The sequence below is a fragment of the Platalea leucorodia genome, assembly GCF_965183815.1.
Source record: "Platalea leucorodia genome assembly, chromosome: 5".
Taxonomy (NCBI): domain Eukaryota; kingdom Metazoa; phylum Chordata; class Aves; order Pelecaniformes; family Threskiornithidae; genus Platalea; species Platalea leucorodia.
Window position 1 is genome coordinate 13,300,651 of NC_138827.1, and position 23,876 is coordinate 13,324,526.

Sequence of the window (23,876 nt, forward strand, 5' to 3'; positions counted from 1 at the left end):
AGGGAAGACCATGGTGAAGCAGGCTGTCCCCCTGCAGCCCATGGAGGTTAATGGAGCACATAGCCACCTGCAGCCTGTGGAGGACCCCACACCGGAGCAGGTGGACCCTGTGGGAAGCCCATGCTGGAGCAGGCTCCTGGCAGGACTTGTGGAGAGAGGAGCCCAGGCTGGAGCAGGTTTGCTGGCAGGACTTGTGACCCCACAGGGGACCCACGCTGGAGCAGTCTGCTCCTGAAGGACTGCACCCCATGGAAGGGACCCACGCTGGAGCAGTTTGTGAAGAACCGCAGCCCGTGGGAAGGACTCATGATGGAGAAGTTCATGTAGGACTGTCTCCCGTGGGAGGGACCCCATGCTGGAGCAGGGGAAGAGTGTGAGCAGTCCTCCCCCTGAGAAGGAAGGAGCAGCAGAGACAACATGTGATGAACTGACCGCAACCCCCATTCCCCATCCCCCTGCGTTGCTGGTGGGGAGGAGGTAGAGCAAATTGGGAGTGAAGTTAAGCCTGGGAAGAAGGGAGGGATGGGGGGAAGGTGTTTTAAGATTCGGGTTTTATTTTCTCATTATCCTACTCTGATTTGATTGGTAATAAACTAATTTTCCCCAAGTCAAGCCTGTTTTGCCTGTGATGGTAATTGGTGAATGATCTCCCTGTCCTTATCTCGACCCATGAGCCTCTTGTTGTATCTTTTCTCACCTGTCCAGCTGAGGAAGAGGGTGACAGAGTGCCTTTGGTGGGACCCTGGTGTCCAGCCAGGGTCGACCCACCACAAACATTTCAGAAAACCTACTGAGTTCCTGCCCTCAGCAGCACCTTTAAGCCATAGGGTCTATAAAATAAAAGGATTTCCACTCTTTTCATTTTAAATTGATTGGCTTCAAAAGCTTTGGCTGAGACTGTGTCTTTAGGCACAGAAAAAGCCCATGATTTAATTTCTCTGCACTGTTTGTTCATTTGTACAAGTGTCTCCAAATCATCTCCTCTTCAAATTTGATCAGTCTTTCTGTTTACCAAAAGACTTTCTTTGTCTGAAACAATTGTCACTGCCCTTCTAAAGACCTCATTTCCTTACTCTCATTCAGGATCTACCCAGGGACAAGGGTAAACAGCATGATGTACACATGGCCAAGCAATGGAACCCTGGTTTGCCACTGCTTAATTCCAAGTTGGCTAAGCTGATTTTGAGGCTCCCCGGTAATGTTTTTTTTGTTTTAACAGATATATTTAATAGGTTGTTACAAAGGGAGTTAATGCAATTCTTGGGTATCTCATGGGTGGCCTGGCCTAGACACACCAGCCAAGCATTTTGCAGAATGTAAAGTCTGTGTCATGGCCTAACACACCTAACGTACCAGCAACAGTATCAGAATATGAAACTGTCAAATGCCTCAATAACTATAATGCATTACATCCCACAAAAAAAATCATCAGAAACTAAACTCCTGGTGAGGAATCTGTAGCACCGCTTTCCACAGCATTTAATTAAAAGAATAAAAAGGAGCAAACAAGCAAGAGTGAGCTGTGAAGTCTGAGATGCGCCTTGCTGCCTATGCACTCACACACAGAGGGTCTGAAAATCACTGGAACATCCTTCAAGTTGAGGAGCTCATCTGTTGCATCGATAAGGATTGCCAATAAATACTGACACCATTTCACTGGAATTCAGTGCTCATTTATAGATGCAGTCATTTATATTCACAGCATGGCACTGTGATTAACCCTTTCATTGAAGCTGTAATTCCAATTAACGCGAATTGGCTGGACACATACAGCATGCAGATAACAAGCTGTACTACAGTAACAGCATACCTTGGTCAGGAAAACCAAGCACATCTTTCATCTTCATTTAGCTTTGAAGGGGTTACATTACAGTAGCTCCTACTGCATCCCTGCTATTGAAGCCTCACTGAAAATTAAATGCCACCAGCAGTGCTACTGAAATACGCTCTAAAGTTTACAGGCAAACTACAGAAGCTTGTAAAGTGCCAGGGGACTTCATTGGTTTAATTATATAGACCCTGTTCCATAAATTGCTTGAATGGAATAAATACAAATAGCATTCCCTGCTCTGTGACCTCTTTCGGTTAATGAAATGCACACAAACACCCACAGTCTGCTATGGCTCAGAAATTCCACATAAACACACAACCTTGCTGGAAGCCGTAGTCAAGATTCAAGCCTTGGTACATACATGAGAACCAGCTGCCTGGACTCAGCAAGGAAATAATTTGTTGTTTATATTCTACTGCTATTCTAAGCTGCAGACGGTGGGAATTGTCTGTGATTTACTGAACAGGGAGAAAGAGTCTGAGATTTTGTTGTTCAGGCTCTAATTAGCAAATCTGCTTCTCTTATCCAAAGAGGTGTGTGAGGTAAGAGAGGCTGAGGAATTCCATGAATCAATAAGCAATCCACCCTTGGCTTTGCGAAATGTGAGATCTTGAAACTGCTGCTGCTCTACCCGGCGACACTTACCTCCATCCTCCGCTCATACTTGGGAATAAAGACTTGAGTGAAGAAGAGAAAGCAAGAAGAGTGTTAAGGGAGAGGAATCCCCACTTGGATTATTCATTCTCTTGTATGTAAGTTATTTCTATTGCCATAACATGAAGGAATATTTGATCCTACTGAAGACAAACTACTGAGAAGCCGGCCAGCTCTTGTTCATGTGGCCAGCATGCGATCTTCTCATGTTTTCTTAACGTTCTCCAAGCACTCCATCTCTCCTGCGATGCAGAAAGAACTGCTAGTTCTATTGTCTGGGCATGGCATCCGACAGACATCTCCAGCAGTCTGCTGAAGTTTCATTCACTAAACATTTAAGACTATGGGTGTGAGCACAGGCCTCTGGAGGTCTTAGAGCTAGCAGCATTGTACCATCTCAATGAGAACTGTTTTCAGGATTCAGAGATGGTACCTTAAACCCAACAGTCATCCTCCTCCCCAGACAGTGAACTTTATTTTCTTGCTGTCATCTGTCTCAGTCCAGAAATGTCATAAGGCCAAGTAACACAACAGTTTGGGCTATATTTGCCTAGTGCTACTAAGGATCCTAGGTGCTCTCTTATACTTACCCTCACTTGCTTTATTTGGTGGGGGTATTTTTCTGAGGGTCTAGAGTTGCAGAACAGGAAAACGTTTGGCCTGTTATGTAAAGAAACAATACTGCAGCAATCCACACGCAGCACACAGCAGTAGGTCTGCAGAAACAGAACCTCTCCAGGTCCTGCTTGTAGAGTCTGTACTGAATGCCTCCAAAACCCTCATCCTTCCCATAAATGAGACTCACTCCAGGGTCATCAGTGGGAGGCAGGTACGATTTCAAGTGCCAGCTGTGTTTGTCATCGAGAAGAATGTTCTCCTACTGACCTGTAAACCTGGGCTGTTGACATTTGAACCGACATAAAGATGTAACTTAAGAGCTTGATGACTCTTGTGCTCTCTAACGTATCAACCCAACTGTGCTAGCTGGAAGCTAATGCAGAAGAAAAACAGCACCTATCAAGCCAGAACCCAACCTCAGACCACCTCGCTAGACCAATAAAGGTATCAGACTGGCAGAAGACAGACTGTTATTGCTACTCATCTGTGCTGTTCACATAAATGGCACTTCACACGCACAAGGATGAGTTGCTGCTCAAAAGGAATTCCAATTTACATAAAGACAAGATGATGACATGCAGACAAGCTAGAGGATAGCAAAGACAGTAAGGACATATATCTCACGGTGAAATAAGGATGAAACCTTGATGGTTACATAAGGTTTTATTGCCGTGGCATATGTAACTGATAACATAAAAAGGTGAAGTGCAAGGCCAGATGCCTTAGGTATTATGCACATATAGTCTCTTCTCTTTACTCCTGACTTTGATATATAAGTAGGAGACCAGATGCCAAACCTGCTAAGGTAATTTTTTAGAAGAAGAAAGGATCTTTACTTCCCTCATAAGGAACACCCTGTCACATAGCAGGGGGGCAGTGATTTTCCAGTCTGATCACTGAGGAGAAAATACATTCTGGCATGCTGAAAACCATGAACCCAAAGAAGCAGGTGCAGCCAGGGGTGCGCAGACCTACCTTAAAAAGCAGGCAGTCCCCTTGGTGCTCAGCATAAATGGAGGTGAGTCGATACTGATTCTCAGTCGTGATGTCGATCTGGTACCCCGTTAGTGTGTAGCATACCTTGCGAAACTCCTGGATCTTGGTCTGGAAAACTTCTTTCAGACGCTGGTTTTTTAGTTCTGCACTTTCCACTTGCTTCTTCAGCTCTGTGTAGGGGAAGAAAATGGGTGCTTTGTTATACGTCATCAGCACAGAGCCCTTGCGCCATATTTACAGTGCTAGCCAAATTAAGTGAATTGAAAAGGTTAATTAAATTTTTAAAAAGTGAATTAAGCAGGCAGAGTAAAGAAACAGGCAAGCTAGATTCCTCTCCTCCTGGCCCCAGCAGACCAAAAGATAATAAACTGGGGAATAAAGAAAACAGATGTGTCTTGGTGGGATGGATTTTTCTTTTGCTCAGCTGCCTTTTAACAACGTACTACAAAATTCAAAGCTATAGCATCCATTTCACCACGTGCACACATCTTATTTTCTACATGGAACCCAAGAGAAAGGTGTTACACTACAGGAAGCAAGAAGGTGGAAAAATGGTAAGAAATACGCCTCTGTATGGTTGCATCAGGAGGAAGCTGCCTATAAGGGACATTTCCTCGAACATACTCTTGATTTGACTGTAAGTGCTTTGATCTCAAATTGACACACTGCTTAGGAATCCCTTAAGATTAGGGAAGGGGCTTTTATTGTGACAAAAAGCCTGAAGAGTACCACTGCCTCTGTGCATTTGCTACCTTAACTGGACTAGTCCCTAGAAGAGAGGTCCTGTGAGACTGCCTGCCACTCACCCTGTATTTTATTGCTACAAAGGGAGCTGCCAGCACTGTGAATCCTTCAAGAGGATACACAACAATTACCATGAATCTTTCACCCAAGGTGCCTTCTGAGTAATTAAACCTCGATTTATCCCCCCATTAATTACAGAGATTGGCTTTACTTTAATATACACTAGAGATGTCTCCCAAGTCAGCCTGTTTTATCAACACTGCAGTCCAGAGTTCGAAAAAAGCCCTGACTCTTTCTAACAGCAAACAAATAGACTTCCTCACTCAGATACCTCTTTGTCATTCTAAGGTTTAAGGCTTTGTCTGTGCTGTGATCAGAGACATAATTGCAGCACATGTAGGCCATATATCTTTATTTTAGTTAGTTCAGAGTCCAGCACTAGGACAGCAGAAACTTCAGCAAGATGACTGCTTGAGGATGAAGGAAGGTTTTTGGCTGGGTTTATACAGCCTACACTAAAGTATTACTGTTTCTCAAGCAAGCTGGAAAAGTTTTTGCTCAAGTATTTGCTGAAAAGTGTTTTCCTTGACCTCCTAAGTGTAGTGCAGGAAGAATGTAGGATGGCAACTGCAAGGCCATGGACTTGCCTATGATTCACCTCTGAGCAGCTGCAAGTGCACCAGGAGAACACGAGTCTCCTCTTATCTTCTGTACTGCTTCAGTTTGGCGCTGGGGGTGGGACAAAAGGATAATTCAATGTGTTAAGTTAAAGTGCCTTAAATGCCACTGAGGATCCCCCTGCTCAGAAGTACTTTGGCCTTAATCCAATTCAGCTTAATCCCCAGGCAAGGACAGGGACTCTTTAATGGTTAAAGAGAACTACGTGTCCCTTTACTTCTCAGTGAGAGCATCCACGCAGGGAGAGTTAACGCTGGCCAACTCCTTACCTTCGGTTAATTCAGCTCCACATTCCTGAGTAGCTTGTGGAGATGATGTATGAGCAAAGTATTTCCTTTACTCCAGGTCTCCCCCCAGCTCTAACTCGCTTTATCAAGGGCAGCAAGCCAGTCTTGGGGAACATCACATACCAGTTTGTTCATTAAAACTGTATTATACAGGCAACCCTCCAATTGCTGGGGGATGTAAGGTAAATCCACCCACCTTCCCATTCCTACCAAACTCATCACTGCGTGATTAGCTCAGCCCTTCCTTGGACTGTTACAACCTTTTCCCCATCATCTCAGCTGGGTCTGGTCTTTGATTAATTGAGTAATCAGTCTCTGAAATCAGGAGGTTAATTGGCAGCTCTGACCTCAATATTCTCACAGTCTTCATTCAGCTATGCAACTGTTAAGGACAAAATCCTATATATGAAAGTAAAAACTCAGTGACCACATTGCAGTGGTAAATAACATTTCGCCGCTGTCAGAGACAGCACTGCCTTTAATATATTGCACATGTCTAACAGCAATATTTTTTTTCCTAATAAATGCAGCCTAGCCTTGGAAAAGTAAATCTGCCTTTTCCTACTGCATCTTGGAGGCTGCCTTTCCTGACTTTTATAACCTTGGAGGTGGATAGCACCCTAATTCATTAACTCCTTGAACAGCTTTCATTATTCATAAAGAGTTAGCGCCTTTTCCACTGTTTTGTGTCTTAGACTTGGTACTGCTAATGGCCATCAGGAGCATCCTTGCACCCATTGGGTAGCAGCCTTATCATCCACCCAACAGCGCTGGCCTAGTTAGACTACAACCATGTGAATCTAGAATAGCAACTAAGTGATGGCAACTGCTTTCCTCTACTACCCTCAGGGTGAAAAAGGAAAAACTCTTGACTACAATCAGTCTTTTATGCAAGAAATCCTGAGTTTTTCAATTTAACTGAAGGACTAGCAAGCCTTCACTCCCAACAGCATGCCCTCACCTCCTCCCCACGGTTCCTCCTGGCCCTCTTTCCAGTGCCTGCAGCAATTTTGGTGTATTACTGTGTCAGATGGCCTGGCTGAAGGAATTCAACTGCATGAAAAAATGTTATCTCCCTGTTAGAGATGTCTTGTGTCAGCCACTGGTACAAGGTGCTGAACCCAGTAACTGCTAACGTAGACACAGCCAAATGTGACAGCACAAGCCAGGGACAGGACAAAGCCCTGCCATCCTCTGTGTGGCTCCATTAGCAAATCCCCAACAGTGTTTCTTTAGTGGCACAGCTTGGGAACGGGCCAGAAAAAACACAAGCAGGTACAGGGACACGATAGGAATGCTTAAGTTTGCAGCTGCCCCCAGTGAAAGGTCCGTTGAACCCTGACTGGAAAACAGAGATTGCTCTTCGTTTATGCCCAATTAAATTGCAGTCCTCAATAGCTGAGCTATAGCAACTGCTGATGCCTACCTCTTGCAGTATTTATCCCATGGAAACAATTTGAGTAGGGACTGTTCCCAGATTAACTCAGGACAGCACTCAGGACTGAAACTACTCCCCTGCTTTCCTTTGAGGGCTCTGCTGACATAACCAAGAAGCCACATTGTGAGGAGGATTCACGAAAGAGTAACTTGGTAGGAAGTTAAGCTGAGACTTGAGAAATGGAGAATGGGATCCCACTGCTGAAACAAAGCGATTTGAGACACCCTAGGGTATCCTTCACAGCTTCCCACCAAGCTTCTGCAGGAAAGAGATTTCCTACAGAAATGTGTCATACCAGTCAGCCCCAGGCCCACGTCTCAGACACTTTGGGGTGTCTAAAACAGCAGAGGATGCCTATTTTTAGGCACTGGGTACCTATGTAGCCTCTCTGCACCGTGGCTCTGCCTGCGTATGGCCTTGGCGCCGCAGATTCCCTGCACCCAGAGAACAGCACAAGCAGCATATGCACTGACTCAGTGACAGTAATTAACCTTTCTAATATTTCCCCCACCAAGTGAAGATGTTAAGCTAAGAGGCAGCTCATTGTTTGCTGTGTGTCTGAATTCAAAGATGTGACAGCAGTAATTCTTAAGCCTCACCTAATACCACTAATTCCCACCAAGTTTCTAGCACAGTCAGGAAAAATTGATTTAAAAGTCACCATTTGCACAGAGTGCAATTCAGCGTATTTCAGAGCAATGTTTAAGGCACAGCCGTAGAGGCCACTGAACAGAGGGAGATCCTTTCAGGATGGGTCGAGGTGCGTAAATAGAGCAGGTTTCTGATGACAGCATTACTGTTTCCACCTGCTCTATCTACCACCTACAGAACACTGAATGTCCTTTAAGATCTTTCACAACATTTGGAGAATTAGGTTTCATTTTATCTTTAAAAGACAGTGTTTGAAAACTAGAATCCCTGTATTTAGAGCACTCGTGTGAGGTCCTACGTTCAACTCTTCCACTTGCATAAAACAGGTGAGAGAATTTGCAGGTGTGCACTGCAGAAACCATGGATGGGGAAAGTCACACCATAAACATCCTTCATCCCAGAGAAGCATCCCTCACCAAAGCATTAATGAAACAAATAAGAACTGAGAAAATAAGCGTGAGATCTGGCAGGTTATGCCTTGGTCAGGGATAATGACTGGCTGTTGACTTTGCCTGGAAAAAAATAAAGGGGAACAGACAGAAAAGGAAAATATTTGGAAATCATACTACCCCATCTCCTTTGTACTCAGGCCAAGAGTATGCACAAAAAGTTGCCCGTCCTGAAGAGTTTAATGGGGTAAAAAAAACCCTCACTGAAAAAAAATCATTAATCTGTTACAAAATTAATATTGCCAAATGATTAACTTCCCCCTAATGATGCTGCTTCTTGAAACACCTTGTATTTTCACACACTTATATCGACTTTAATGAATAATTCAAACTAGTTTGGATAAATAAATAAAATATGAGTTGGGCTTTTTTGGTCTCATATTGAAAATGTCACTGCTTTTTATTCCATTGCTTTTACACTCTTTACATCTGAAAATGTTCACAGCTGCCTGGAAATACCTCAACTTTGGCTCTTGCTCCGAGTTCAGCTAGGTCAATCAATAGCAACAGCAGCCTCTACACCAAAGAAAACCAAATCCACGCTTAACCTTTTCCCCAGGGAAAGAGGAGGAAACAATGTGGCTCTCAGCATGGCAAAAGTGGCATGAAATTAAATGTATCACTAGTCGTTTCCAGGAAAACACAAATTCGTTCTGCCCATCCTCAAAGATGCCACAAGCCATGTAGCTGCATTAATTCAGTTGTGATCCCAGCTAATATCTCTCTCTCTCAGAAATGCCTGAAGTCCTTTCTAACTCTCCATTAAAGATTACTTTCCCTTAGTAACATGTTTGGGGGTCACTCACTGCAACACACACAGGATAAAGTATTTACACATGAATTCCGTCCCTGCTGACCCTACCAGAATGCCTCAGACAGATGCCTCCCAACAGTGCTATGGAGGATACTGTATTTTTACCAACCCTGCTCTGTTTAAACAACAGACTGCTTAGGTTTTGCTTCCAGCCTACAGAAGGGATGCCAGTACCATCTTGTTCTCACCAGGTCCATAATGGGAAAAGGAAATGCTGTTTTCTGAGTTCCAAGAAGCAAGCCCATAATTACCCTTATTCTCTCCCATCTACACAAGCTGCTTCTCTCTATTTCCATAACGTCGTGCCTGCCATGCAATGTCACCCATCAATCACTCCCACCTGTACCCCCAAACTGTTATTTAATTACACTCTCCTATTGCAGGTTGGTCCTTCCCATGCGACTCCTGACTCTCTGCAACTCTAACACCGCCCTTCTGCACCTGAAACCCTTCCAGTCATTCCCCTGTTCAAACCCCAAGCTGAATTTTGCTCTTCCAGTTTTCAATTATAAGGAACAGTGTCTGGAAAGAGTTCTGTGATATTCTGTGAAGGACACAACATAAAAATAAATTGTATCATATTAAACAAAGGCTAATAGAAGAAGAGCTGAGCATTTTCTGATGTAGGCAAGTTTATGACCATTGCTTTTAAGAAATAAAATTCGCTTTGCTAGATTTTATAGGTGTGTTTTGTGGCCTGGGTGAGTGAGGGAGTGGGGGAGAGGGACCACAAGACCTGACCAGCACGGCAGCCCCACGCTACCCTTACTCGACCTTACAACCTGGCAGAGTCAAACCACTCTTTGCAAAACTTGCAATTTGTGACATTACAACCATGAATTATAACTTTTCTTGAAGGTAAAAACAGCTTTATATTCAACAGACTGCACTGGCTGTTCAATTTTAAACCTAAATGGTATTTATTTGATCAGTCAACACTGGTTTATTTTTAAACCGTCTATGTACCATATGGTTCAGTGCACCTCCCAGCCCCCTCCTCCAGCCACCAGCTTGCCCTTCCAGCAGCTCCACGAAGAGTTTTCAAAGCCAGCATGATACAAGTAAAGGTCTCTGCCACCAGGGCCAGCTACAGCTCTTGCACTGCCCAAGAACTCTCCGCTAAGAAAATTTCCCGTATGTTTCTCTTCACTGAGGACGCTTGTCTGAAGCCCTCATTTCAGACAACACATCTATCTTTACAAGGATACCATTTCTTGGAGGGAAGTGCATAATTAACCTTTATCCTCAGATAACCTGCACAAAGTGGTGGAGGGCATCAGGCGGCTACGGTGAAAGAAGCAGGACACTGAGGACTAGAGAGAAGAAGCTCTTGTAGTACCTACACACACATATAGCATGGATTCTTATCTGAACTGATCTGAATTCTCTCAGTGCCAGCAGGCACACAAGGCGCGAACATCGTACTTCCACTTCGATCGGTCCGCGGCTGCGTGCTCTGGAGTCAAGGGCCACAGCTCAGTCTTCCGTCGGTTTCCCCCTCAGGACACGACCGATCCAGCTCCATCTCCTCCTCCTCACTTCGTTACCGATTTTCTCCATCTCCGCCATTTCTGATGCTCGTAGTTTCTGCAACTTTTTTTTTTTTTTTTTCCCAGGAGGAGGTAGTTGGCCTCCTGCCCAACCCCAATGACTTGGAGGGCCAGTGGTTTTTCTGTCAGGGTGGCCTTCCCTTAGGCTGCGTTGGTTCGCGGCACCTTCTTCAATTTTATCCGGTGCGCCCTCCAGAGAGGGATCCCCTATCCACCACCCAGGGGACGCGCCTTCTAGCCGTGCAGCCCCAGCTGAAGTTATAGCATGGATTAGGCTTAAGTAAAGGGTTCTTTTCTTCTCCTGATAAACCTGAGATTACAATGTAAGGTTGAAAAACTCACAAGTACACTTGAAGTTGGCCTAGGTACAGGATTCAGCCCTGGCAGATGAACCACCACCGAGCAAAAGGCTCCCTCAGGGGATCCCAGCGTGGGCGCTGCTGGGAGCTCTCTCTGCCCTTTTTCTTCCTCATTGGCAAAGCTGTTTCGGAGTGGGGGAAGGCAGGAAACAAGTGGGCTTTTGGAAGCCCAGCTCAGCTCCTCAGCCACCCCCAGAGTGTGTCCATGTTTTCTCAGTGAAGGCAGTGCAGTGTTGTGTAAAGAGACCCTGGGTAGCTTTAAAATCACTGACTTAAATGATGTGAACAGCCTGCTTGCAGCAATACAGAACTCAGTGGGGATGGCAACATTCACCCCAGATGCAGGATAAATTAACCTCAGGAGAGCTATTTATTGCCCAAGGTGGATTTCACCAATTAGTATGATATGGCACAAACCATTTGGAAGTTAGGATTGTCACACTGGTCATAAATTGTGAACTAACCAGGAAGACATTTCCCTCCACCCCCCAAATGATGATTAAAGTCTTCTAGCCACATTTCCCTTCCATACAGCAATTATAGACCAACAGCGCTTCCCAGAACAACGTGATGTCAGCCAGAGCTGGAGGTAGTCATTAACTTCAGATGCAAAAAATAGCCTCACCTTAAAAATACAAATATACCGTGTCGCTTAAGTTTACAGGAAAGTAGTTACCTTTTGCTTCTAGAACAAGGCAGCAAATATTAGGCATAAGTTTTCCAGCCTACCTGTTTTCCAGGTAATCTATTTTGGAGTTACCAAAAAAACCTCAAAACCCACGTCACTGGGACTTTTCACAGGCTACAGTTCAGGGAAGTCTGGTAGCAAGAACAGGGACATAACTTGTATCACTTCTCAGAGGAAGGAGAATCACTTATTCACTAGGCTGTTTCCAAGAAAAAGAGCGGTTTTGAGACCACTCAAGTGTCTAACGTAAGAATTAATCCTAGGGACTATATAATTAACATATATATAACACACATTGTTAATTACATGGGGTGGTCTGCAGAAGCATCTAGTAGGCGAATTTATCCCCTCTCTGATCACCTCCCCTGCACTCCGCCCATTATCTTGTTTCCACTGGCACATCACTACTATTACTACTACCCCAAAACACTGGATGCTATTTAAACCAACATCTGCTATTAAAACAAACACAGAAAAACTGCTCCTGAAATATTTCTTTGTTCCTTCTCAAAGTGAGGATTATTTGCAGGAGTTATAGTCATTCACAATGCAGGGTGGACAATATTCAATCATGCATTAGAGAGTGCTTTAAAGTTTGTTACCTAATGATGTTCACCAAAGCTATGAACAGGAGCTTTTCACCACTGGCAAGAGATGATGTCAAGGTTTCCGAGGAGCACAGCTGTTTTGCTCTTCCTCCAGGAACCTTCTATGCTCACATTCTGATGCTGAGACTCACGGAAATGCTATTTGGACTCAGTGATAGTGTCCAAGATTATGTTACTTATAGTGTCTTGGCTCCTTCTCTCCCTTGCACTGCGAAGTCCGCGCTCACAACACAAAGATATCATAGCTTTGCAGGCAGATGGATCTAGATATAGAATTAATAAATACCTACCATTTCTAAAGTAGCTTATCACATAACTATGTGCTGTAAGGCAGAGTCTGAGATGGGACAGGACACCACACAGACATCCTTTAGTTCTTATTTGGGATGCACAGACCAAACTCTAAACCCTGCAGACCCCCTGACTATTTGGAGAGTGGTTGTAAGTAAGCACACGCCACCGCGTTGGACTAAATCCCTTCCTACCCATGAACTGCCTCTCTTCTTGACAGACATTATAGCACCATTATCGTCTCCAGAACTCATTTTTTTGAGACAAAGCCCAGTGTCCCCACCCCTAGGTAAGGCAGCTTTGCTGAAAGGTCAGCCTGCCATTTCATTTGTTTGCGTGGCCTGGGCTAATGGAACCGCTTCCGCTGTGCGCAGCACGCAGGCAGGCTGGAGGGTCGCAGAGGACAGCGAGGAAAAATGCACACCGTTTTAACCAGCCAGCGGGGATGAAAATACAATTGCACTGCAACAGATAAAGGCAAGTCTCTGCAGCATGCCACCTGATTTGTGTTTTTAATGGGAGAAGATTGTGGAGTTTGTTTTAGGGCTTTTGTTCCAAAGGAAACTAAGCTCTAAAAAGCCTCCACTCACTCCTATTCAATCCTTCCCCCCCCCCCCCCCCCCCCCCCCCCCCGTTTATCCCCTTAATAGTGTTTTGAAGTGTTGGCACTGCAAACATATTGCTCTTGGCCTGAAAGCACTCTGGATGCCAACTAGTCAAACCTTCCCCAGACCCTTCTTTTTGCTCTTTGTGCTCTTGCAGCAGGCCCCAAAGGCACTTACTCTGCTCAGGAATCACACCAGACATTTCCTCCGTGCGCTCCTCTGAGCGCCCTGGACGTCCTCTCACAAGATAGGAGGTTCTGCCCTATTTTTATTGGCATATTTTTCATGTTCTACTTCATTTTCTGGTGTCCACTTTATGAAAACAATCCTTTAAAGATGATCATGCTGGAGCTGAATGAAACGCTGTTCAGCATGGAGCAGCAGAACAGCAAGAGGGGAAAAGGGGCTTTCAAATAACAAAACTGCAGGAATGTGACACAGACGTAAAGACAAGCAATCTTTTTTCCCTGAAGCATGAAAGATGTTTGGAAACAGAGCCATCTCCTGGATAACCAGGCTTTCAATCACATTATTCCAGCCTCTGGAGCTCGTATTGCCATCGCAGGAGTCTGAAGTGTTATTATGGATAGGGAGGGTTATTTCCCTTAACCTTGTGCTAATGCTCTTGAGCAAAAGGTAAAGGCTTGAAGTCTCCAAGCAATGCCCACAAACTGTCCCAAGACCGGCAGGACCATCAAAATCACCTCTGGGTAGGGAGACAGGAAAGGTAACATCTATCTCAGCCCAAGCGCCAAGTCTCGTTTCCCGATTCTGAATTATTCATCACGTGCTAACTTCCAAACCAGTTCAGTTTTAAATTTTTAAATATTTAATAATTGGGTATTAAATATTCATGCAATTTTATTAGAAATTTTAGAAGATGGGCACTAAGGCTCTAATTGTTAAGTTCATCATTGGGACTGACTGGCTACTCAGAGAGACTTTCTAGCTTCCTAGAGCAAGGAGGAAGAAAAAAGGCAAAACAAGTACTTATGGACCTCTCCAACTCTAAATCACAAGACAACACAGATACCTGTCCCGTTTGTTTTCCAAAAAAATCATCTCTTTATGAAAAAGCTGAGAAACCTACACTGGGAACATGCTCGAAAGCCCTCAGAGTCTTTAAGAGTTTCATTTCAGTGTCATAGAGAAAGATGTCCATCTCGGACATCTGCAGTGCGACCGACTGGTAAAAGGACAGTTGAGCAGCCTCTGACTACAAGAGCAACAAGAAAAACATGCAATCCATCTCAGTTGTGATTCAGGGCAGATGCAGGGAAAGTTCAGCTCAATGCACACCTGGAAGGAGGCAGATTCTTCCCTTTTTCTGATGCCTACTCAGGGGACAATGTGACGTATAGTTTCGCCTGAGCTGGCCTGACAACTTGGATTCATTAAATATCCATGCCTGTTTCTCTCCATGTAGCTCCTGCAGACCATGTTTTCTTCTTTTCTACCCCCTCCTTTTTAGTAGATGACATCTCTCTAATCCTGATCCATGCTGAGAGTGAGCCCATGTTCCTGTCCCTCTGTATTATGAGCACACGTTCCCTACCGTGCCAGAAATTGTATGGTTTACACAAAAGATGACACATAAGCCCTGGAATTATATGCAAATGAACAGATCTGTTCCTCACTTCTTACCATTACAACTCTGACTTTCCAGCAACTGCACAGGGTAATTTCTGCACCAGCTTTCAAACAAAGGGCATCTCTGTGTTATTAACATCTCACTGTGGCAAGCAGTTTGTCACCTTTCACAAAAATGATCTGAAAATACACCAGCAATTATTCCTAAGGAGATTATTGGGTGGCTATGTCCCAGCACAGCAGCTGGAAGCTAAAGTGACATAATATTCACTGGGAAAACTCCTTTTTCAAGTCAAGAGAACATGGAACAGATTAAAAAATGAACTAAATTGGAAATAAACACAAAACTAGAGGAAGAGTCAAGCTTGTTCCCTTCGGTTTTGTTCATCTCATACCAACATTAGGAGCACATCTTCAGAAGAAAACTAAAAGCTACTGATTATGACACAAGATGACAGGACATTAACTTTGGAGACTTATCCTGGGAAGGAGCTTGGTATGTTATAAATAAAAGACCCTGAGGAAGAATGACTCAAGCACCTCTTTCAACTGCAAAAATCCAGCTGATTTCTAGGTCCTGTATGCTTGGTTCTTTCAACGCTTTTTAAGCACTGAGGACAAAACATCCACAAGACAGACAAGTGTTCTCTTCCTGGGATTGCTGTATAATTCCTGGTTATATCTTATAATAGGACCCAAGAACCAACATTTGCTTGGCTAATATTCATGAGTGAAGTAGGGCAAAGAGCAGATGCCTTATCTAATTTCAAGTAAGCAATTACTCATGGCTCTTGGACAGAAATGAGTAAATAGGGTCCATCCCTGTGCAAGAAGGACCAAGGGACCCAAATTTCTTCAGCAGTGGGGAAAATGGTGTTGGAGAAGGTGATGTTTTACTGGCTGTCCTTCGAGGACAGGTCATTTCTAGTTACATGTCAAAATTATATTAAAAAACACCCAAAAACCCCAACCTAACAGCCTGCCCTTGGAGATAAAAGTAGACATGTCTTACGAAGTTAAATACTTTTGCTAGTGCTGAACCAGCTTATTACCTTTGCCTCTGTGAAAAATGCTTTTCATTACTTTGATAGAAGCCTCTTCTAAACACCAACACCCATGTTTAAAGATGTCTTCTTTGGAGCCAGAGAAGCACAAGAAAATCTAGGCAAGTTTCCCGTTTGTGAGGATGGGAAAGAACGACCTATCCCTGCACTTTTTGGGTGCATATTGTCAACAACTCTAAGCTCAGTCTCTTCATACAACCTATAAACATATTTAAAAAATCATGAGCTCTGCCCATTTCAAGTCTAAGAAACATCTGTACAGCACATAATGGTCCAAAATGGAACTTTTAGTATGTTTTTTTTTCTTCATCAACATTTTAAAAAGTTTCTCTACATCATCTAGGAGGTACAGTCCACAGTCAGACATCATGTTGCTGCCACACGTTCACACAATACCTTCTGCAAGCATAGGACAGCAAAGCCAACATGTAGCATAATACAGCCAGAGGACAGAACAGATCCATGAGGAGACGAGGACACGCAGTGACTTTGCAAAGTTAACTTAAAGGGTAATTCATAATAAATAATTAAAAAGAAGGAATAGGAATAAGATTTACAGGGAGAGAGAGAATGCAGAAAAGATTTCCGGACTGAGTCAAGCACTCTGAAATCTAAAGGGAAAAAAAAAAAAAAGAAAGAAAATAGTGTGATTTAGAAGAATGAGAAAACAATAAGAGATGGACAAATGCCATCAGCCCACAGCCACCCATGAGGCTGTATAGACCTACCTGCTAAAGACAACACCTTCCATGGATTCTTAGAGCTCTGCCCAAATACAGAACAAGGGCAGTCTGAATAAAGGCTCTAGCCAAATCACCAAGGAGGTCAAAATTAGTACCACTTTTAATTCTTATCAGCTGTGGGACTTTGGTGGAGGATCAAACAGGAGGGGTGACTGATTTCACACCTGCATGTTCAAATTACCTTAAGCAAGGTGAGCAGGACCACCTGGGAAGACCTCAAATCACAAAACAATACTTGTGGATAAATCTAATAAGACAGAAGCCCTTTCTTTTTTCTAAGAAAGAGATATTTTAATGGCCTATAAGCCTTTTTGCAGCAGCAGAAGGAAAAAAAAACAACACCCAAATGACAGATTTCTGCTACAACGCAGAAAGCTCAGTATCTCTCTCTTCAAAAGAAGGCCACTGAAAGAGTCTAGGAAAGGGACTCAATAGCTTGGGAGTTTAAACTAGAGCTTTTGGCATAATTTTCACTGCAAATAATAATAATAATAAAATGCTCTGACAGAGGGGGTTTGGGTGGAGAAAAAGGGTGAGGGAAGTAGAAACATTTTTTTAATGAAAATCTCATTTAACTTTTTTATGTGCTTAAAAATTCCACTGAGGTCACCATTCTGGAGAGATGACAAACTCCTGGGATAAAGGCTAGAAAATCCTGGTAGTCGTGTCACATTTAGCAAGTCAAAGATATGTTTGTATAAGGCTGTAGAGGGCTAAATCCATTTTACATGCTGTATGTATTATTAATTTCTGACAGTGGGCTTAGAAAAACCTAATTCGCTGGAATACGAGCTCCCTTTGAGCGGAGGGAAGCCTTTTCAAAACTCATCTTTTATTGACTGAGTCATTTTTGAGTCAATCTGTCTGCTTTCGGCAAGACAAGAGTTTTAAATCTTCTCTCTTTTTTTCCTCCTTTTTGAGTCGTGGCAAGTCTATTAAAACCTGCTAATGTATGCAGCAAGGCCTCTGATTTGAAATGTAATGAATTCTTCAGATAGTGGCAGATTAGGGGGAGAAGATGATAGAAACAGCCAGAGACGCCAAAAAAAGAACTCTCCAGAAAAAGAGGAGGAGAAGGGTGAGAGGGAACAAGAAAGATTAACCCTTTTTGCCCAGAAGAAGAAAATCTTTAAGCTCCATTAATAGAATCAGTTAAAAAGCAGAACTGGAAGAGGCAGAGCATCATCAGGCTTGCCTGGGGCTGAATGACACAAAAAATAAATGAATCTTTCCTCCTAGACTCTCTTGTAAGATTAGGTAATTCCCTAAGTGAAAAATGAATAACTTGGAGGAAAATTAGCTCCATCCATATAAATAAGCCCTCATATTCCAAACTCGTCACCCAGAGTTTCCCAGGCGAATGCCCTGAAACATTTCTGCTGTTGTGTAACAGATGGTTTCCTCCTCCCCCCTTCCTTGGTTTGGTTCCAACCGCAGTATCTTTCAGGTGATCTTGTTTTAGCATAAAAATGAGCATTTTGGGTGTAAATCATCAATCCTGTTAGTGAAAGGATGCTTGGCAGTTTTATTGTATTTGGCATCTTTGAAGTGCCGGACAAACATTACACAGTTACACAAATGAGAGATTAGCACTGTCTCCATTTTACAGATAGAAGAGCTAAGGAAAAAGAAAGTCAAGGCTGCTGCTTAATTCGACAGCACTGATTTGGTGACAGCCTGGGCTGAAAATGCAGAATCTGCTGAATCACAGCACAGACCTGGGATATCTTCCCGTTTAACAGGAAAATTCATAGCTCAGCCTTGAATTTGATGGCTTGAAAAAGTAAAATTAGCTCCATAATAAAAGTTCCAGTGAAACAAAACCTTAGAGAAAACAGCCTGATGGAGCACAGGTGAGCCAGTGGATTATAATTAAAGTTAAGCTCAGCATAACTGATGCAGGTGAGTAAATACAGGGGACTGAGAAACTGGCCCTGTCAATCCAATGCCCCTTCACTAGTGAAAGGCATTGAAATGTTTTAAGAATTGAGAAATCCCAAATAACAGAGACAAAATCCTTCAATTTAGCATGCACCAGAGGTATCTAAGTCCATGCATGTCTTGAAGGAGAGACTGTCTTTCCCTACAGATGCAAGGCATTCGGTCCTCTATCACAAAAGTCAAACTACAAAAGGCAAAAAAGTTTAAAGAAGTGCAAAGTTAGCTCCAAAGCTGCTGGAGGCACATAGACTGTAGAAAGTAAGCATGAGTTGGAAAAAACAGCAGCAGGAAATCTTTGCAGTGGGATACAGGACACAGGTAAAAGTGTTATCTTGGAGGCCAGCAAGCTATGGGAGTTAGCCTGGCTTTTCAAATTGCTCCCAGGTATTGTCTGCTCTTGCTGGCAGAAACACATTTTTTCCACCCTGGAGAATAACAATGGCTGTGCGCCTGTGCCCACTATCTCCTAAACTCCATCAGTCCCTTGATGTGATTCTCCCCAACTGGGAAACTGTCTTTTCCTACCTGTCTGCTTCACAACCCTGACGTGAGAGCCACAGAATTCACAGATATGAACTTTTACATCTCCACATATTAGTGCTTTCAGAAAGAAGAAGAGGTTACACTTGCTTTTATGTACGTAGACACAATCCCGACCTTTAGCTTGGTCTCAACTCTCTGATTCAATAGCTGGCACTCACTCTCTGAATCAGTAACGAACTAAAGGTTATGGCAGGGAGCATGCTGTGCTGCAGATATACCATTTTTCAGAGAAGATAAGAAACTTAGACCTGGACCGTTACAGAAGAGGCAAAGCGTTTTCCTGGCAGAGCATTTTTATTTGGGGATGAGGGCAAGAACCAGGACTGCGGTATCAGTCCTCATGTCCTGTACAAAGGCCATTCGCGAAACCGCATGCTGCCTCCTCCACTTTCAAGTTAAAAAGACACTTCTCACTTTCTGCCATAAGGATGGTTCCTGTGTGGCACTAAGAGGTTACTGTATTTCACGCTAGCCGTGGATGCATTTTAGTGATGGATGCAGCAATCCCTGTGGATATTTCCTATAGCTGTGAAGTTTACAGAGCACCTTGGGAATCCAGAGAGGCTGACATGCTTATTGCAGCAAGCCCTGCCAACACCAACTGCTGTAGCAGGCTTGAAGAATAGCTTACCCCAGAATATCACTATTTTTCTTTTTCAACTGCAGTCTGCATTCCCCCTACACAGCCTCTTGATCTCTCCTTCCTGCCCTGTTTGTTTGGAAGATCCTCTTGCTTCTTGGCATTGCTTGAACTCTTTCATCTCTCTAACTCCTGAGAGCTCTGAACCAAACACTGCCTTGGTGCAGGACCTAGCCTGTTGAAATAAGATCAGCCAAGAAACCAAGATCTGTGATGCTTAGTCATCAAAGAGAATATTTTGGTGTAGGAAAAGAGCATAGCATATAGGCAACCTTGACTCTTGGTCTCCAACGATCCACACCTAGGGAGCAAGTGCGCAGAGAAATCTGCTCTCTTGCATTGCAGTCTTCCATGAGAAAGATTCATTTCAGTTTTGGTTTAGCAAAGATTTCACTTTCTGCTGCTGTGAACTCTTCTCACTGGGGTCAATGACACCGAGTGCCACGGAAACCGTGCTGCTGGCACGAATGGCACTGCTGGGACAGGTCAGACAGAGGTTTAGGAAAAATATATGTTGAGGGACAAATGAGGGAAGGGAAAAATGGCACACACAAAAGGCCTCTGCGCGTGGGATGTGCAAGCATGAAAAATAGATTTACCCAACTTGGCTAAATCAACGAATTAGCTCTGTGCTCGAAGAAAGTTATCATTAAAGGCTGTGCTATTCAGTAGCTCACTTTACATCTGAGAAAAGTCTGAAAAAATCCTCTTGCATTATCCCTAGCCTTATAGATTTTTTCTTTTCGTCTGAGGCTCAGAGTGGGGATTACCAATCAAGGTGCAGTGGCCAAATCACATTCAAACTATTCTCTGTTAAAATAAGAAAAAGCTTTGGTCTTTCCTGTCCTCTTCCATCTCATTCCCTTCCCATGTCCACATCCAAAGCATTTACCTCCAGCTTTCAATAGATGCACAAGTCCTGAATACCAAGAGGACGCACAGGATGATATCCAAATAACAATACTCACTTCTCTGTCCTACAGGCTGCATCCTACTTCTTCGGCACCAAAGAAAAAGAGTTCATTTAAAATCTTCATCTACTTCTAAACCCAGTAACAACAGAGTTAGCAATTGCCAGTCAGCATTGACCAATTTTGACCTGCACAGTTTCTGTTATTTCATCCCCCCTTTCGTGAACAGGGATGTTGCTATAATGGTGACAGCAGCACTGGCAGGCTGGCAGCAGAGCATCTGGGCTCAACCACACCGCAGTGCTAAAACATCTGGAGTCATTCACATGTGGCCACCTCGATGCTTGACCTAGCAGCAGCAGATGTGCTCAGTGAGGGATTAAGCGACCACGAGAGCCAGCTCTGAGCTGTGCCAGATCTGCCTCTTCCCCTGCTCCTGGCACCCCGGTGGGACCATAACCAAGTGGAGTTAAACAAGGGAGTTAATAACTACAGCTGGCGTGAGGTAATAAAAGCAAAAGACGACTAAAGAAATACCTTCACAGGCAGGTGAAGCACAAAACTACAGGCAACTAAAACGCTTTTACCACATCGAGTTTTTATAGAAATGTGTTTGCTTTTTCTCAACCACAGAAGTCAGGGACTGTAAACATCTGCTTGTTCATGCAGTCTCTCTCCCACAATGTTTTGATTTAGGTATTTTCCTGTAATGTTTGCAACTTAAACACATCAGAATTGTGCCAAGGCTTCTGAAACAGTAAAGGGGATTGGAGTTATTAGAAAAGTGAAAAGTTAATAAACCCAAAGTCATTAAAACAAACCTACAAGAACTGCAGCATTGCTCTGAAGCATTCCAAAGCAGAAGAGCTGAAATTAGCTTGAAAGCACCTTTCCAGTGAAACCAAAATGACCTTCCCTTCAGCATGAGACCTATTGAAGTATTCTGACCCTTTGGACATTATAATCTTCCTTCTGGACAGCCATGTGTCAGTTATAATATCAAAGTATTTTAGCTGATAGACATTATCAACAGTTGCTTCCAAAAGTTAGTGAGCTGGAAGCAAGGCATGGTGGTTGTACTCTCAGTGCTATTTATTCTGCTGCTCTATTAGTTTTATTTATTTGTATTAGGATTCCAAAACAAAAGAAGGCAATTATGGCTTACTAGGAATTATAAAGAACTTGTGTAATTGGGCTTCTGATTTACTTATCAATACAAATAGACATGCTGCACTAAGAAGTAAAAGATAAAGCCATAAAGCAAGGCCTGCATTATTTGCAGCCACTCAGAGTAAAACAAAATAAAAAAAAAAAATAGAGAAAAGCTAAAGAGATTTTTATTAATGCTTTAGATGACTTAGAAAAAAGTCACTTAATCATTACATTGTAAACAAGGAAGTTCTACAGCAGTATTTAAAAATATCTGAAATTGTTTCAGGAGCCCCATTGATTTGAATTAGGCAGCTGCATAATCACAGGGGCTGCAATTTTAATGAACATTTCAACAGGAAATGTAGAGCTGATTATATATATCAAAACAGGAAAGATCCAAATGCTGCAGCTCCTCTTTTTTTTTTTTTGTGTTGTTTTGTTTATTACCTTAGTGTGCATATCCAAACCAACACTAGAACTAACACAGAACTTACCTGACTGCCCCGCTCTTGTTGGCGGCAGCTCCCAATGCTTCTGGCTGCAACTCTGATTCTCCTATCTTGATACATGTCATTAGGCACAGCATTTTGAAAAATAATTAGTGATTCAATCAGATTTTACACTGGATCAAGTGACTGGAAATTTCAATGCTGTGCTGTAGTTTTCCTTTAACATACTTTAGGGCATGTTATATATACTTAATTAGATAATGTTTATACAGTGCTTTGAAGAAATAGGGGACTCTGTGAGGGCTAGGTCATATTTTCAGAAGGAAAAGAGCAGTGTTGAGACAGCATGGGCACCGAGGGAGAACAAAGCTCTGAGAAACTGAACACCACCTTGTTTTCAGAAAGGTTTCAGGACATCTGAGAAAAAAAATACATCAGCAGCTTCCAGCATCTAGGCACTAAGAAAGAAACAAAAGTAAAACATGGGATGCTACAAAGGCACTTATATGACAGTGTTGCTGATACCGATGTGAGAACAGTGGTAACAGAGTCAGAAAGGCAGCAGCACCTATGCAGAAGAAAAACTTTGCGTATACACAAGCACAAGGCATTGATTATTAGTCTGTTAAGGCAATTTGCAAGATAAGGATTCAGACAGCGTTGTAGGCCTTGATGAAACAAAAATGAATGCACTCCACTCCTCTGAACACTCTTATTCATAAGAGTGGGAACTAATGGAATAAAAGCATCTTGCTTCCTATTATTTTGTAGTGAGAGAAGCAGGGCTCTTTTTGCTACAGATAGGGTGCTTTGTTGGCTGCATGCTAAAATACTAAAACACACTGCAAAATACAAGAATATGTTCACCACAAAAGTCTTCCTAGCAGAAACAGGGGACAGTGCCCAGTCTTCACCAGGCTAGGTACCCAGAGCAAGCACTGAACGGGACGCAGATGACGAAGACAGGGAGAAGGACAGGTTCTCCTGTGGATCAGGATGAGGCACTACACAAGTTCTTGCAAAGGGCATCTGATCCAAACCTCTGTTAAAAGAATTTGGAAAGCAACAAAGCAAGCTGTGGCTAAATCCACTCAGAATGGCAATGAACAAGTGATGCTGCATCCAGCCATTTGCCTCCCTACAGGGCAAGCGGCACAGAGTGTGCTCCAAATAGTTTCCAGCAAGCAATGAAAGCAAACAATGTATGCAGGGAGCTTTAAAAATGATTGCAAAGAGAGCCCTGAGCTTCTGTTTTGTGCATTTTTTTCTTTTTTTATTTGCCTATAACTAAATTACATGATTTCTTTGCAAGTCTAATTAAGCAGTTAATTGATGCTGGTGCCCTTTAGCATCTGGCATTTAAGATTAAGTAAATAATGGAGAAAAGTGCATGCGGCACCCAGCAATAATTAAACACAGCAAGGGTTTGTTCCCCCACCCTCCCCCATTTTAACCTGTTATGTATAAATCTCTGAGGATAACTGTCTTTAATAGCCTCAAATGCACTTACACACCATATAATGATACTTGACAACAGTATTTTTCCTCTTAGAGATGGTGGATAGTAGGTGTATCTTTGATC

The 23,876-nt window shown here is 43.1% G+C and overlaps 1 protein-coding gene across 1 annotated transcript in view; it reads right to left on the reverse strand.

The window, feature by feature from the left end:
- Positions 1-23,876, reverse strand: part of MAD1L1 (mitotic arrest deficient 1 like 1) — a 380,415-nt gene that overhangs the window by 89,334 nt on the left and 267,205 nt on the right. Inside the window, exon 17 of the mRNA XM_082311897.1 lies at positions 4,079-4,269. Coding sequence (XP_082168023.1) covers positions 4,079-4,269 — 191 coding nt within the window. The remainder of the gene's footprint in view (positions 1-4,078; positions 4,270-23,876) is intronic.